This window comes from Chiloscyllium plagiosum, chromosome 13 (assembly GCF_004010195.1).
Source record: "Chiloscyllium plagiosum isolate BGI_BamShark_2017 chromosome 13, ASM401019v2, whole genome shotgun sequence".
Classification (NCBI taxonomy): Eukaryota; Metazoa; Chordata; class Chondrichthyes; order Orectolobiformes; family Hemiscylliidae; genus Chiloscyllium; species Chiloscyllium plagiosum.
In genome coordinates, this window is record NC_057722.1 from 83,391,538 (window position 1) to 83,409,046 (window position 17,509).

The 17,509-nt window shown below is 42.7% G+C and overlaps 1 protein-coding gene across 8 annotated transcripts in view; it reads left to right on the forward strand.

The window, feature by feature from the left end:
• Nucleotides 1-17,509, forward strand: part of mecom (MDS1 and EVI1 complex locus) — a 1,133,356-nt gene that overhangs the window by 1,005,476 nt on the left and 110,371 nt on the right. For 4 of the 8 annotated variants that reach the window (XM_043702874.1, XM_043702878.1, XM_043702876.1 and 1 more), the window contains one exon: nt 632-722. In XM_043702874.1, coding sequence (XP_043558809.1) covers nt 632-722 — 91 coding nt within the window. The remainder of the gene's footprint in view (nt 1-631; nt 723-17,509) is intronic. The other 4 variants (XM_043702875.1, XM_043702879.1, XM_043702877.1 and 1 more) reach the window with 1 other exon arrangement.

Genomic DNA, 17,509 nt, shown 5'->3' on the forward strand with positions numbered 1-17,509 from the left:
AGTCCCTCCTCCCTACCTTTTATCTTAGCCTGCTGGACACACTTTCCTCATTCCTGAAGAAGGGCTTACGCCCGAAACGTCGATTCTCCTGTTCCCTGGATGCTGCCTGACCTGTTGCGCTTTTCCAGCAACACATTTTCAGCTCTGATTAAGTATAGTAAATTAACAATCATTGGTAAAAATTTCTCGTTTTAAAATATTACATCTCATTCCTCTTTATACAGTCTCATCTACTGAAAGCGTCTCACTACAAAGCAAAACAACAAACCTATTTCTTTTCATCCAACAATGTAACATTACACTAACTCATAGATTCACAATGAAGTAAAATTCCCAATGGGCTTCTCCTTACTTCTTCTATGTGGCTGGTTCTTCATTTGCTGCAGAGACCTGTATCTGATGGTCTGGCTGAGCTTACTGTCTACAGAATCACAGACATAAAAAAAAATTGACCATGACCAAAAATCATATTTTTAGAGATTTTCTTGCATCAAACTTTGGACTTGTCTGTTAATAATTGCTTTGATTCAGGCAATAAACTGATTAATATACTGCCCTTTGTATAGGCTTTTCAAAATGGTTTCAACAACTGAGATTAATTTTGTGAATTTTGTAAACAATTTTGTCAAAGTAGAGTGGAGAAAAGGAAACTTTCTGACCCAGTTGAAGCACTAAAGGAGAAGTACATGAAACCTACTCCTGGTTTCTTATTCCATCCACAGGTAAATCAACTTCCTTATTAAATGCATTAACATTAATGAAACAGGACCAATGTTATTTCAGACTAATGCTTTTGGATTATTATGTTTTGATAATATCGTGAATTTGTATTTGTTGTGCAAATCGAAGAATGTCATACCTCCCCAGCACATTGTATTTGTGTATATTGTAAGTCAGAGATAGCAAGTAGCATTTAGAATTATTTTTTATGAAACGTGAGGACTATTATGGTCCAGTTGCACAGTTATATTATTGTGTTTTATACATAGATGTACAAAGCAAGGAGTACACTGTGTTACTGTTTATTATCAAAAGGTATCTTGAAACCCAGTTATGAGTCTACAGTTCCATGTTTGTGAAGGGATTACATTTAGTGAACAACTTATTATTGTTTATTATGTGACTTGGAAGAAGAATATGAGTTGTTGTGGCCAAATTTGTTCATGGGGGAAAATATGAAGAGGGCAAAATCTGTAAAAGGATATTGGTAGGTTAAGTTTAATATAGTCATAAAGATCTACAGCCCAAAAAAGGTCCCTTTGACCCATCACATCAGCAGTGGTCAACTCAACTACCTCGCTTTTCTAATCCCATTTCCCAGCACTTGGCCCATAGCCTTGTATTCCTTGTCATTGCAAGTGCACATCGAAATACTTCTTAAATGTTAGTGATCTTTGAGAAGATTTGTAGCTCAGGTTGATGATAAGTCTGTAAGTTAGCTCGCTGAGCTGGAAGGTTTGTTTTCAGACGTTTCATCACCGTGACTAGGTAACATCATCAGTGAGAGTCTCCAGTGAAGTGCTGGTAGTATGTCCCACATCCCTATTTGTAGGTCGTAGTTTGTTAAAGTGGGTGATGCCATTTTGTTTATTTTTCCAAGGGAAGGTAGATAGGGTCTAAATCGATATGTTTATTGATGGAGTTCTGAATAGAATGCCATGCCTCGAAGAATTCTTGTGCATGTCTTTGTTTTGCCAGTACTAGGATGTATGTATTGTCCCAGTCAAATTGGTGTCTTTCTTTGTCTGCATGTATGGAAACCAGTGATCATGGGACATGTCTTTTGGTGGCTAGTTGGTGTTCATGTATCCTGGTGGCAAGTTTCCTGCTTGTTTGTCCGATGTCGTGTTTTCTACAGTTCTTGCATGGCATTTTGTAAATTACGTTGGTTTTGCTGGCAGTATCTAATGGATGCTTCACGTTCATTTGTCACTGTTTAAGTGTGTTGCTAGATTTGTGGGCTACATGATGCCAAGGGGTCTGAGTAGTCTGGAAGTTATTTATGATATGTTTTTAATGTAAGGTAATGTGGCTATAGTTTTTGGTTGCGTTGTGTCTGCTTGTTTGGGTTTGTTTCTGAGGAACCAGCGGGTTGTGTTTATTGGGGACCCGTTTTTCTTGAAAATATTGTATAGATATTTTCCTTCTGCTGTTTGTAGTGCTTGGGTGCTGCAGTGCGATGTAGCTCATTGAAATAATGTCTTGATGCAGTTTCTGTTTGTGACAGTTGAACGTACAGTTAACGGAGAGCTTCAAACCAGCGTCTACAGAAAAACAACAAACACAGACCAAATTATTCAGAATCTTGGGATGATTGCTTCTGAAGTTAAGTATTTGGTTTGTGTTAGTTGTTTTCCTATAGATGCTGGTTTGAAGCTCTCCGCTAACTGTATGTTCAACTGTCACATCTAGGAATGAGAGATGTTGTCGTTCTTCTCCTCTTTTGTGAATTTTATGCCTGTCAGGATATTGTTGACCGTGTATGTTTCCTCTAATTTGTCCCATTTTGTGATGACAAAGGTATCATCCACGTAGCAGACACAAAGTTTGGGTTGGGTAGGTGGGAGGGCAGCTTGTTCAAGTCTCTGCATTACTGCTTCCGGTATGAGCCCTGATGGTGGTGGTCTCATACCGGAGGCAGTAATGCAGAAACTTGAACAAGCTGCCCTCCCACCTACCCAATCCAAACTTTGGGTCCGCTCCGTGGATGACACCTTTGTCATCATAAAATGGGACAAATTAGAAGAAACATACAACACCGTCAACAATATCCTGACAGGCATAAAATTCACAAAGGAGGAGAATGACAACATCTCTCATTCCTAGATGTGACAGTTGAACATACAGTTAGCGGAGAGCTTCAAACCAGCATCTATAGGAAAACAACTAACACAAACCAAATACTTAACTTCAGAAGCAATCATCCCAGAAATACATTATTTCAATGAGGTACATGGCACTGCAGCACCCAAGAACTACAAACAGCAGAAGAAAAACACCCATACAATATTTTCAAGAAAAACTGGAACCCAATAAACACAATCCATTGATTCCTCAGAAAAAAACCTAAACAAGCAGACACAATGCAACCAAAAACTATAGTCACATTACCTTACATCAAAGACATATCATAAATGACTTCCAGACTACTCAGACCCCTTGGCATCATGGTAGCCCACAAACCTGCCAACACACTTAAACAGCGACTAATGAATCTAAAGGATCCATTAGATACTGCCAGCAAAACTGACGTCATTTACAAAATGCCATGCAAGAACTGTAGAAAACACTACATCGGACAAATAAGCAGGAAACTTGCCACCAGGATACATGAACACCAACTAGCCACCAAAAGACATGACCTACTACCACTGGTTTCCATACATACAGACAAAGAAGGACATCATTTTGACTGGGACAACACATACATCCTAGTACAGGTGAAACAAAGACATGCATGAGAATTCTTCCAGGCACGGCATTCTAACCAGAACTCCATCAATAAACACATCAATTTAGATCCCATCTTCTTTCCCTTAAAAGAAATCCAGAATTGACATCACCCACCTTAAGAAACCAAGACCTATAAACAGAGATGCAGGACATACCAGCAGCACTTCACTGGAGACTCTCACTGATGATGTTACCTAGTCATGGTGACGAATCGTCTGGAAACAAACCTTCCAGTTTAGTGAGCTAATTTACATCCTTACTTCTAAAATGTGATGAGAGTTTCTGTTTCCACTATCCTTACTGGCAGTGAGTTTGAGATTTGCATCACCCTCTGGGTGAAAAAGGTTTTCTTGTCATCTCTACTAAACCTTCTATCCCTTACCTTAAATCAATGTCCATTGAGTTTGCAAACATTTGCCAGTTTGAGAATAATATGAGAAAATGTGAGATTATCTACTTTTTCATTAAATAGAATAGAAAAGTCAAATATTTAAATTGACAGCCTGTAGAATGCTTGAGTAAACAGGAACAAAATGAAACACAAAATGTTAGCATGCCAACACAGCACACAATTAGGAATATGGCTTTTATTGCAAAGAATTGGAGTTTAAACATTGGGAAATCCTATAACATTCCTTGGAGTTTAGGCAAGGCTGCACCTAACATATTGTGAACAGCTTTGGTCACCGTATTATATGCTTGGAGATAGTTCTGAAAATGTTTACTACATTGATCCCTGCAGGAAATACTTTCATTTATATAGCACCTTTCACAGGTGTATTACATCTTAAAAATGCTTTACAGTCAATGAAGAAGTTTTAAAATGTAGTCACTACAATTTGTGATGTTCACTGAAGAATAAACGTCCATGACTCTCAGAATCTGTTACATTCAACCAAGTACGCAGTGGTGGGGGTGTGCGGACGAAGTTGGGGTGGATCACTTTAATGTCTCAACCAAAAGATGCATGCCCAACAATGCAGTGCAGCGCAGCCATCCCTAAGTACCTCATTGGAGTATCAGTGTAACTTTCTGTGCTCATGCTGTAGCCTGGAACTTGATCCAGAACCTTGTGATAAAAGACTTGTGTCTTATGAGGAAAGATTGAGCAGGTTCAGTCCATATTCAGTGGAGCTTAGAAGGACAGAGGTGATTATATTGAACCAAGTCTTCCAGCCAGCAGTGACGCTGTGTCTTGGGAATCATCCTGTGCTTTTTTTTGCGCAATTTCAGTAGCGATCCAGGAGGAAGCTAATGCAGAAAACAGCCCTCTTGTTTTACAGTCTCAGCTGTAAAATTCAGGCACATATTTTAAAGCTCTTAAGCCTTTCAGTGGGCAAGTGAGTGAGTGTATAGGGGTGGCAATCACCTTGTGTCAGGCTGAATGGAGATGGATAATTAGGTCAGGGACCTTCCTCTCGGGTTTAAACTTGTAGCCAGTTATGGGTGCACGGGAGATCGGTTGTTATGCTGGCTTGAGTTGCAAAGCAGAGCAGGACCCATACAGTTAATGGTAGGGCCCTGAGGAGTGTTTTTGAACAAAGAGACTGAAGGGTTCAGGTGCATAGTTTCATGAAAGTGGCATCGCAAGTAGACAGGGTGGTGAAGAAGGCATTTGGCACGCTTGCTTTCATTGCAGCGGACAGCTGGAACTGATAACTGGAAGAGGCAGATTCAAACCACTATAAATGCCAGGGGAAACATCACAGAAGCGCTTCACAGGTGGTTCCCAAGCACTGAGGATGTCACCTAGACAGGGGACGAAACATCTGCAACACAAATTCCCAGCTCGGCGAACAGAACCACAATAACGAGCACCCGAGCTACAAATCTTCACACAAACTTTGGTCAGAACATTGACTGGAGGAGTTGGAATGCAACAGTGTTGCAGCTGTAGGATAGGTTTAGAATACTGCGTACAATTCTGGTTGCCTTTCTAGAGGATGCAGAAAAGATTAAAAGGATGTTACCAGGACTGGAAGGTTTGAGTTATAAAGAGAGTGTGAATTGGCTGGAGCTTTTTTTCTCTGGAGTATCACAGGGGTAACCTTATGGAGGTTTATAAAATCATGAGGAGCATGGATAGGGTGAATAGCCAAGGTCTTTTCCTGAGGAGAGGGAGTCCAAAACTAGGGGGCTTAGGTTTGAAGTGAGCAGGGAAAAATTTAAAAAGAATCTGAGGGGCACCTATTCCCCAGAGTGTGGTGCATATATGGATCGAGCTGCCAGAGGAAGTGATGGAGGCCAGTACAAATGCAAGGAAAGGCTGAGGCACTTGGGGTTGTTTTCATTGGAGAAAAGAAGGTTTAGGGGTGACTTGATGGGCATTGGATCGGCATATGGAGGATAGTGGGCTAGTGTAGGTTAGGTGGGCTTGGATCGGCGCAACATCGAGGGCCGAAGGGCCTGTACTGCGCTGTATTCTTCTATGTTCTATGTTCTATGTTAACATTTAAAAGGCATCTGGATGGGTAAATGAATAGGAAGAGTTGAGAGGGATATGGACCAAATGCAGGGAAATGGGATTGTTCAGTTTGGGATGTCAGGTCAACATGGTTGAGTTGGACCAAAAGGTCTGTTTCTGTGCTGTATTACTCAATGACTTGTTGAATCCTTATCTAACTTGAGATCAGTATAAGAGACTTTGATGTAATGTCCTGGACAGCACACATCAGGCTATCAGAAAGTTCTCAATCCGTGCACGTGTCAGGAATTTTCCTGGGTCCCAACACATAACTGAGGCTTCACTTTAGTGCTTTCACGATCCTGAGGGAAGATGCTGAGAGAATGTCTCCCCTTGTGGTAATAGGCGAGGCAATGGCTTAGTGGTATTATCGCTAACCTATTAATCCAGAAACTCAGCTAACGTTCCGAGGGACCTAAATCCTATCACAACAAGTAGGAGAATTTGAATTCAATACAAAAAGAATCCACTGATGACCATGAATCCAATGTCGGTTGTTGGAAAAACCCACCTGGCTCGCTGGAATCCCTTTAGGGAAGGAAGTCTACTATTTGCACCTGGTCTGGCCAATGTGTAACTCCACACCCCAGCAATGTGGTTGACTCTTAAGTGCCCTCTGAAATGGTCTAGCAAGCCACCCAGTTACATCAATCTTTACAAAGTCTCCACAAGGAATTGAAACTGGGATGGACAAGCTGACATCGACATATGCATCAAAGAAGACAACAGCAGAAAAACCCTGTCAACCCTGAAAAGACCTCCTTACTAATATCTAGGGGCCTGTGCCAAACTTTGGAGAGCTGTTTCAGAGATTAGCCAAGCAACAGCCTGACATAGTCATACTCATGGAATCACACTTTACAGTCAACATCCCTGGATATGCCCTGCCCACTGGCAGGAGGGACGGTACAGTAGGATACAGTCAGGAGGGAGCTGCCCTGGGAGTCGTCAACACTGAATCCAGAACCCATGAAATTTCATGACTTCAGATGAAACATGGGCAAGGAAACCTCCTGCTGATTACCATGTACCGTCCTCCCTCAGCTGATGAATCTGTACTCCTTCATGCTGAACAACACTTGGAGATTGGCAACAGCAGAAAATCTACTCTGGGTGGGGGATTTCAATGTCCACCACTAAGAATAGCTCAACAGCAGCTTTAATGATTGAACTGGTTGGTCCCAAAAGGACATAGCTGCTAGGCTGGGTCTGCAGCAAGTGGTGAGGGAACCAACAAGAGGGAAAAATAAACTTGACCTTATCGTTACCAATCTGCCGGCTGCAGATGCATTCTGTCCATGACAGTATCAGTAAGAGCGACCTCAGTCCTTATGGAGACAAAATTCCACCTTCACATCAGAATACCCTCCATTGTGTTGTGTGGAACAATCACCATGCTAAATGGAACAGACCTCAAACAGACCTACAACTCAAGACTGGGCATCTATGAGGCACTGTGACCATCAACAGCAGCAGATCTGTACTCCAGCACAATGTGTAACCTTATGACCTGGCATATCCCCCACTCAACCATTACCATCAAGCCAGGGGATCAACACTGGTTTAAAGAAGAGTGCAGGAAGGCATGCCAGGAGCAGCACTAGGCATACCGAAAGATGAGGTGTCAACCTGGTGAATCTACCAAGCAAGACAATTTGCATGCTGAACAGTATAAGCAGCAATTTGGCTCACTCCCTCAGCGGAGCAGGTAAGGGCTGTTTGGCAGTGGCTGCTTGAAGGCTCGGTGACGTTTGTTTAACGGTTTAAATTTGAAAGTTTTTTTTTAAAAAACAGCGCGGAGCGGACCCGGAAGCTGGTGTAGCGCAAGCTTACCTGGGTAGGTTTTTCCAAGTCCGTCTTAGGGAACTGAAGCTGGCGTTGGATGAACTTCGGATCATTCGGGAGGCAGAGGGGGTCATAGATCGGAGCTTTAGGGAAGTAGTAACTCCAAAGATGGCAGATAGATGGGTGACAGTGAGGGGGACTGGGAGGAAGCAGCCAGTGCAGGGACCCCCTGCGGCCATTCCCCTCAAGAACAAGTATACCATTTTGGATACTTGTGGAGAGGACGACTTACCAGGGGCAAGTAACGGGGCTCAGGTCTCTGGCACGGAGCCTGTCCCCGTTGCTCAGAAGGGAAGGGTGGAGAAGAGCAGAGCAATAGTTATTAGAGACTCGATAGTTCGGGGCACAGATAGGCGGTTTTGTGGGGGCGAGAGAGACTCACGTTTGGTATGTTGCCTCCCAGGTGCAAGGGTACGTGATGTCTCTGATCGTGTTTTCCGGGTCCTGGAGGGGGAGAGGGAGCAGCCCGAAGTCGTGGTCCACGTTGGCACCAACGACATAGGTAGGAGGAGCGCTGAGGATGTTAGGCAGGCTTTCATGGAGCTAGATTGGAAGCTCAGAGTTAGAACAAACAGAGTTGTTGTCTCTGGTTTGTTACCCGTGCCACGAGATAGAGAGTCAAGGAATAGGGAGAGAGAACAGTTAAATGCGTGGCTACAGGGATGGTGCAGGAGGGAGGGATTCCAGTATCTGGATAACTGGGGTTCTTTCTGGGGAAGGTGGGACCTCTATAAACAGGATGGTCTACACCTGAACCTGAGGGGCACCAGTATCCTTGGGGGGAGGTTGGCTAGTGCTCTTTGGGGGGGTTTAAACTGCAGAGGCATGGGAACCTAGACTGTAGCTTTAGGGTGCAGGACCTGGAGTGTAGGGAGGTTAGGAACATGGCTTCAATCTCAAAGGAGTAAACAGGAAAGTGGCTTGAAGTGTGTATACTTCAATGCAAGAAGGAGACGAAATAAGGTAGGTGAAGTTGCAGCGTGGGTTGGGACTTCGATGTTGTGGCTATTACGGAGACATGGGTAGAACAGGGACAGGATTGGCTGTTGCAGGTTCCAGGGTTTAAATGTTTTAGTAGGGTCAGAGGTGGGGGTAAAAGAGGGGGAGGTGTGGCATTGCTTGTCAAAGATAGTATTACAGCGGTGGAAAGGACGATGGATGAAGACTCGCCATCTGAGGTAGTTTGGGCTGAGGTTAGGAATAGGAAAGGTGAGCTCACCCTGTTAGGAGTTTTCTACAGGCCTCCTAATAGTCCTAGAAACGTAGAAGAAAGGGTTGCGAGGATGATTCAGGAGAAGAGTGAAAGTAATAGGGTGGTTGTTAGGGGGACTTTAACTTTCCAGATATTGACTGGAAAAGCTATAGCTTGAGTTTGTTAGATGGGTCGGTGTTTGTCCAATGTGTGCAGGAGAGTTTCCTGACACAATATGTAGACAGGCCAACAAGAGGTGAGGCCATACTGGATTTGGTTCTGGGTAACGAACCAGGCCAGGTGTTAGAATTAGAGGTAGGTGAGCACTTTGGGGACAGTTTGTACTCTCGATGGACAAGGGATCATTTCACTGCTTTACAACTCCAACAACTGCGATTATACTCAATTGAATAAAAATTGCTATGAAGCACCCAAAGGTTGTGAAATGTTATAGAAATACTTTTTCTGTCACTGAATTCAATAACAGCCTCAGATAGTTCCACATCAAAATGTGCAACTTTTCCTACACCGAGAGAACATACCTTGTAAATGCACCACAGTTTCTTAGCAAGTCAACCATGGCAACACCAATAAAACCGTCAACATTCAGGATAAGATTTGGTTTCTGAAAGAAAAAAAATGTAACCATTCAATTCTCAAACAATATTTATACATCAATAATAAAAACAGATGGGGCAAGATTTTAATAACTGCAACAATTCAGAAATGGTTAATTCTTCAGAATTTGCATTATTAAAAATAAAACGTAAGCATGTCTCGTGAAAGCTCATCCAACCACATTTTGTGCTGCAGATTTTGCTTAAGGAAAAGTTTTCCTTTAAAAAGAGAACCACATTTTATTGATATGCTGTTGGCAAATAATTTGGAAACAAGCTAATTCAGTGACAAAAAACGGAAAGTACTGCAGATGCTGTAAGTCAGAAAATCAGAAGTTGCTGGAAAAGATCAACAGGTTCTGCAGCATCTGTGAAGAGAAAATAGAATCAATTTTTTGGGTCCAGTGACCATTCCTCAAAATGCAGCTCAGTGACTGCTTGCCCAGATTCTGCATTTAACCAACTTGCCATCTGACAATGAAGCACATTCCACAGTGTACAGCACAAAGCTACTCAAACTGAAGTTAATCAAAGTCTAAAATAAAATTTGAGCTATTCTGAAAGGATTGTTCCAGGTAATTCCAATGAAGGCGCTGCTTCCTTCCCTACCAAAACTCTGAAGGCCTTGATCAGAGTTACCAAAATCAGTTTTGAAATTTCTACAGCTGAATTAATATTCATCACTCAATCCCCGATAGAACTGAAGTCTGTGGAAGATAGGTTATTTGCTGACCAGTTTTCAGGTTCCTGTGTAGGTTCCATACCTTGGAGGTAGTAATCTTCTCCACTTCTAGCGCATAGTCGAGGAGAGGTGTGGCTGGGAAATGCTGCTTCACAAAATCCTTTAGGATCTGTACCCTCATGTCTGGATTGTTAATCTGTGATCAGGAAAGTTTAATTCATCAAATACCACAATGGCGATTTAAATGTGCAGTACATACCAGGATCTCTATCAGATCATGGTATTTCCAAAGTGACTGATCATCATTCCCAGACTATATATTTGTGACAGCTGAAACGTTGTCACCTCTAGATGCAGTTACCCCAATCTTCAACACGGAATAAATCAGAGTGCTTCCAAAACACTGAACATCAACACAATTGGCAGATTACAGCCACTGTACTCCCCAGCAACTCAAGACAACTTATACTTGTGTTCCAAACTCTGGTTTTCCTGTTTTAATTTGTAAAAAGCTATTCCTTAAAATCTTAAATCAATTCACCACAACCATGAGATAATATGAGATGTATGACATTTATTTGTATTTAATTTAGAAGTGTCACCTTCAATGATAAACCCTTGTAAACCCAAGTCAAAAACACTTGGGGAAAGCGGTAGATGTGGTATATATGGATTTTAGTAAGGCGTTTGATAAGGTTCCCCATGGTAGGCTACTGCAGAAAATACGGAGATATGGCATTGAGGGTGAGTTGGAGGTTTGGATTAGGAATTGGCTGGGTGGAAGAAGACAGAGGGTAGTAGTTGATGGCAAAGTTTCTTCATGGAGTGCCGTCACTAGCGGTGTTCCGCAAGGATCTGTTTTGGGACCATTGCTGTTTGTCATTTTTATAAATGACCTGGAAGAGGGGTTAGAAGGTTGGGTGAGCAAGTTTGCGGATGATACGAAAGTCGGAGGAGTTGTTGACAGTGAGGAAGGATGTGGCAGGTTACAGCAGGATATAGAGAAGCTGCAGAGCTGGGCAGAAAGGTGGCAAATGGAATTCAATGTAGCTAAGTTTGAGGTGATTCACTTTGGGAAGAGTAACAAGAAGATGGGGTACTGGGCTAATGGTCGGATACTTGGTAGTGTGGATGAGCAGAGGGATCTTGGTGTCCATGTACACAGATCTCTGAAAGTTGCCACCCAGGTAATTAATGCTGTGAAGAAGGCATATGGCATACTGGCTTTTATTGGTGGAGGAATTGAGTTCCGGAGTCCTGAGGTCATGTTGCAGTTGTATAAGACTCTGGTGCAGCTGCATCTGGAGTAATGTGTGCAGTTTAGGTCGCCATACTATAGGAAGGATGTGGAGGCACTGGAACGGGTGCAGAGGAGGTTTACCAGGATGTTGCCTGATATGGTAGGAAGATCCTATGAGGAAAGGCTGAGGCACTTGGGGCTGTTTTCATTGGAGAAAATCTTTGAGGAGAAAGTGAGGTCTGCAGATGCTCGAGATCAGAGCTGAAAATGTGTTGCTGGAAAAGCGTAGCAGGTCAGGCAGCATCCAGGGAACAGGAGAATCGACGTTTCGGACATAAGCCCTTCTTCAGGAATCCTGAAGAAGGGCTTATGCCCGGAACGTCGATTCTCCTGTTCCCTGGATGCTGCCTGACCTGCTACGCTTTTCCAGCAACACATTTTCAGCTTCATTGGAGAAAAGAAGGTTTAGGGATGACTTGATAGAGGTGTACAAGATGATTAGGGGTTTAGATTGGGTTGACCATGAGAACCTTTTTCCATTTATGGAGTCAGCTATTACGAGGGGGCATAGCTTTAAATTAAGGAGTGGTAGGTATAGGACAGATGTTAGGGGTAGATTCTTTACTCAGCGAGTCGTGAGTTCATGGAATTCCCTCCCAGTAGCAGTGGTGGACTCTCCCTCTTTATGGACATTTAAACGGGCATTGGATAGGCATATGGAGGGTAGTGGGCTAGTGTAGGTTAGATGGGCTTGGATCGGCGCAACATCGAGGGCCAAAGGGCCTGTACTGCGCTGTATTTTTCTGTGTTCTATGTTCTATGTTTAAGTGATAGACAGAGATAAGTGATTCCACAAACAATGGATCAGATCTAATCTCTGCAGTCTTGCTACATCCAATCATGAAGTGAGGTGGACAATTAAACAGCTCACTGGAGAAGGAAACTCCACAAAAATCCCCATCCTCAATGATTGAAAAGTCTAGCACATCAGTGCAAAAGACAAGGCTGAAGCATTCACAGCCAGAAGTAAACAAAGGACAAAGGACAAAACAGCGCAGGAACAGACTCTTCAGCTCTCCAATCCCGGACTGACACACTTTGCCCTTCCATATTAAAGCTGTCTTCACTTACAGGATCTGTATCCCTCTATTTCCTTCCTATTCATGTATCTGTCTCAGTGCTTCTTGAATGCTGCTATTGTATCTGCTTCCACCACATCCTCTGGCAGCGCATTCCAGGCACTCATCATCCTTTGTATGAAAATCGTGCCTCACACATCTCTTTTAAACTCCCCCCCGCCACACCTTGAACCTGTATCCCCTTGTAATTGACCCCTCCAGCCTGGGAAAAAGCCTCATACTTTCCCCTCTATCCATGCCATTCACAATCTTATAAATTTCTATCAGGTCACCCCTCAACCTCTTGCATTCCAGTGAAAACAAACCCAGCCTGTCCAATCTTTCTTCATAGTTAAAATCCCAATACCAGGCAACATCCTGGTAACTCCTTTCTGTACCGTCTCTAAAGCACCCATATCCTTCTTTTAGTGTGGTGACCAGATCTGTATGCAGTATTCCAAGTGTGGCCGAACTAAAGATCTATAAAGCTGCAGCATAACTAGCCTATCATTATACTCAGTGGCTCATCCAATGATGACAAGCATGCCATAAGCCTTTTTTTAATACCCAATCTACCTGCGCTGCCATCTTCAATTATCTGTGGACCTGCACACCCGAACCCCTCTGCATATCAATATTCCTAAGGGTTCTGCCATTCACTGCATAATTTCCACCTGTACTTGACCTTCCGAAATGCATTACTTCACATTTGTCTGGATTAACCACGATCTGCCATTTTTCTGCCCATGCTTCCAACTGATCTATACCCTGCTGTATCCTCTGACAATCCTCCTCACTATCTGTAACTCCACCAATTTTTGCATCGACCACAAACTTACTAATTGGACCAGCCACAGTTTCCTCCAAATCATTTATGTAGACCATGAACAGCAGAGGTCCCAGCATTGTTCCCTGTGGAACACCACTAGTCACAACCCTCCATTCCAAAAAGCATCTATCACTACTCTCTACCCCCTATGACTAAGCCACCTTTGTATCTGTCTTGCCAGCTCACCCCTGATATCATGTGACTTCACCTGGCTGAGTGCTTGATCCACCTTGGCCTCCTCCAGTGGTCCCCAGAGGTGCCAGTATTCAGCAAATTCCATTCACTCCATGATACCAAGAAATGGTTTGAGACACTGGATAATACAAAGCTACAGGCTCTGACAATATTCCAGCAGCAGTACTGAAAACTTGTGCCTCAGAACTTGCTACCTCCCCAGCCAAGCTTTTCCACTAGTTACAACACTGGCATCTATCTGACAATGTAGAAGCTTGCCCAAGTATGTCCTGCACATAAAAAGCAGGACAAACCCAAAACCAGCCCCATCAGTAAAGTGATGGAAGGTGTCATCAACAATGCTGTCAAGCACACTTGCTCAACAATAATCTGCTCAGTGATATCAGAGCCACTCAGCTTCTGACCTCATTATAGTCTTGGTTCAAACACAGACAAAAGAGCTGAATTCCAGAGGTATGGGGAGAGTGACAGCCCTTGATATCAAGGCTGCATTCTATTGAGTTTGGCATCACAAAGCCCTGGTAAAGCTGGAATCAAAGGGTATCGAGGGCAAACCATCCACTGGTTGGAATCATACCTGGCACATAGGAAGATGAGGAGAAAGTGAGATCTGCAGATGCTGGAGATCAGAGCTGAAAATGTGTTGCTGGAAAAGCGCAGCAGGTCAGAAAGCATCCAGGGAACAGGAGAATCGACGTTTCAGGCATAAGCCCTTCTTCAGGAAGATGGTCATGGTTGTTGGAGGTCAGTCATCTCAGCTCCAGGACATATTTGTAGGAGTTCCTCAGGGTAATGTCCTTGGCCGAACCATCTTTAGCTGCTTCATCAATGACCTTCCCTCTATCATAAGGTCAGAAGTGGAGTATTCACACATCACTGCACAATGTTCATCACCATTCATGACTCCTCAGATACTGAAGCTGTCCATGTCCAAAATGTCATTATCTGGACAATATCTCGTCTTGGACTTACAAGTGGCAAGTAACATTCTCACCATTCAAATGCCAAGCAATGACCATCACTAATAAAAAAAATCTAACCACTGCCTCTTGTCTTTCTTGCCTCTTGTACACCTCACCATCAACATCCTTGGGGTGGCCATTGACAAGAAGCTCAACTGGAGTTACGACATAAACATGGTGGCTATAAGAATACCTCAGAAGCTAGGAATATTGTGATGAGTGGCTCGTCTTTTCATTCCCCAAAGCCTACCCATCATCTACAAGACACAAGTCAGGAGTGTGATGGAATACTAGCCACTTGCCTGAAACAGCGCAGCTCCAACAATACTCAAGAAACTTGACACCATCTAGGACAAAGCAGCTCGCTTGATTGGTACCACATCCACAAGCATCCACACCCTCAACCACCAATGCTAAGTAGCAGCCGTGTTTCCTATCTACAAGGTGCACTGCAGAAATTCATCAAAGATCTTTAGACAGCACCTTCCAAAACCACAGCCAACTATACCTAGGAGCAGATACCTGGGTACACCACCACCTGCAAGTTATCACCCAGGGAACTGCCATCTTTATCTGGTCTGGCATACATGTGACTCCAGATCTACAGCAAAGTGATTTACTTTTAAACTGCCCTCTGGACAATTAAGGATGAGCAATAAATCCTGACCTAGCCAGTAATGCTTCATCCAATGAATGGATTAAAAAATAAGTCACTCACATCCTGACTTGGAAATATATTGCCATTCCTTCACTAATTCTAGGTCAAAAACCTGGAACTTCCCCCGCCCCCCACAATGGCATTGTGGGTCAACGTACAGTATGTGGACTGCAGCAGTTCAAGATTGCAGCTCAACAGTACCTTCTCAAGGGCAACTCGGGACAAGCAATAAATCCGGGGCAGCCAATGATGTTCATGTCCCACAGATAATTGGTTTTTAAATCCAAAACCAGGGATGCAGTTTTAATTAAATTGGAGACAAGGAGGAATTTCTTCCCTCTGATGATAGTGGCAGTTCAAAATTCTTTATCAGTTCTGGAGGTTGGCTTATTTAATGCATTCAAGTCTGAGATTGACAGATATTTGATATATGAGGGTGCTGGGACATATGAGGAATGAAAGTAGAGTTTAGGACAGAATTAGATTGGCCATAATCTTATTGAATGGCAAAGCATACAAAAGGGACTGCATAGCCTAACCTGCTCCAGTTCTGATTTTCTACCTTCTTAGTAAAGTACATGACCTGCTACACGTAGTAATATTCCATGCATTAATATTAACATAGAAACATAGTCAATAGGTATAGGAGTAGGCCATTCAGCCCTTTGACGCTGCACCATTATTCAATACCATCATGGCTGATCATGAAATTTCAGTATCCCATTTGCCCTCTCCCATACCCCTTGATCCCTTTAGCCGCAGGGGCCACATCCAGTTCTCTCTTGAATATGTCTAACAAACAGGCCACAGCATCTTTCTGTGGTAAAGAATTCCAAATATTCACAACTCTCTGAGTGAAGACATTTTTCCTCATCTCAGTCCTGAATGGCTTACCTCTTATTCTTAGACTGTGACTCCCCAACATCAACAATATTCTTCCCGCATCTAGCCTGTCCAATCCCATCAGGATTTTATATGTTTCAATGAGATCAATGAGATTATGTATTGTCTTGTATATAAAAGTATTTTCCTGCTGTATTACTGTCTGTCACTGTAGGTTATATGTAGGAATGATTCTCCGTGACACAGTGTATCTCAAACTCATGTTGAAGCTGGATATTTAATCTTCCAGTCCTAATAAAAATATAGTTTACCTTAAATGTCACTTGAATTTCTAGCCTCCTTCCAAACAAGGGAAAAATCTGTATCAATTAATTATAAATATGAAAGGAAATGAACAGTTTATTCAAATCATAAAGTTTTGAAGTAAATCAAAATGGAAATATTAATATTATTTAAAATATTACATGTGTAGAATGTTTTTGATTAAAAGGTTTTCTGAAAAATTGTGTTAGCTTTCTCTCAAAGCCCACATTTCAGTGTCCCAGGATAATTTGACAAAAACATTTATAGAATATGAAGCAGTTTATTGTTTCACTTTGTTTCATACTTACAATATTGAAGTGTCAGGTTTGTGCCTGATATTGCTCATGTACTTTGACCCTCTTTGATCTTAAAATATCAGTAAGCAGTTACACATGATTACTGTGTAGGCAACACTCAATCTGGTCTCTCAATTTAACCATTTTGGAACTTTTGAGAATGAAGTTGAGGTATGTTTATGGTGCTCACATTGTTCTTAAAGCTCATCGAGAAGTGGAGTAGATTTTCAGTTTGCATAGCCTGGCATAGAAGTGGTGTTGATCAGTGCCAGTTATAATAGCCACCTGAATTTCATTTTCATGGAAAGCAAGATGAAAATCTTATTTGTATTATTCTGGGTTCAGGTTGTAAACAGGGAAACTGCATTCATGTGAATTCAATTGTCCTGAGGCAAATTGTATCATTATGACACTGGGCCAATTACTCAAAGATCCTTAACTATAATTACAAACAATCGATTCATCTACTTTTTTTGCATTTTCCTTGGACATTTATTTTTCCAAGGAATGGCAAATGCTGCTGAATTTTCCTTTACAGGCCAGTAATCCACATAGCTTAAAAATGTGTTGCTGGAAAAGCGCAGCAGGTCAGGTAGCATCAAAGGAACAGGAGAATCGACGTTTCGGGCATAAGCCCTTCTTCAGGAATGAGGAAGGTGTGCCAAGCAGGCTAAGATAAAAGGCAGTGAGGAGGGACTTGGGGGAGGGGCGTTGGGAATGCGATAGGTGGAAGGAGGTTAAGGTGAGGGTGATAGGCCAGAGAGGGGGTGGAGGCGGAGAGGTCAGGAAGAAGATTGCAGGTTAAAAAGGAA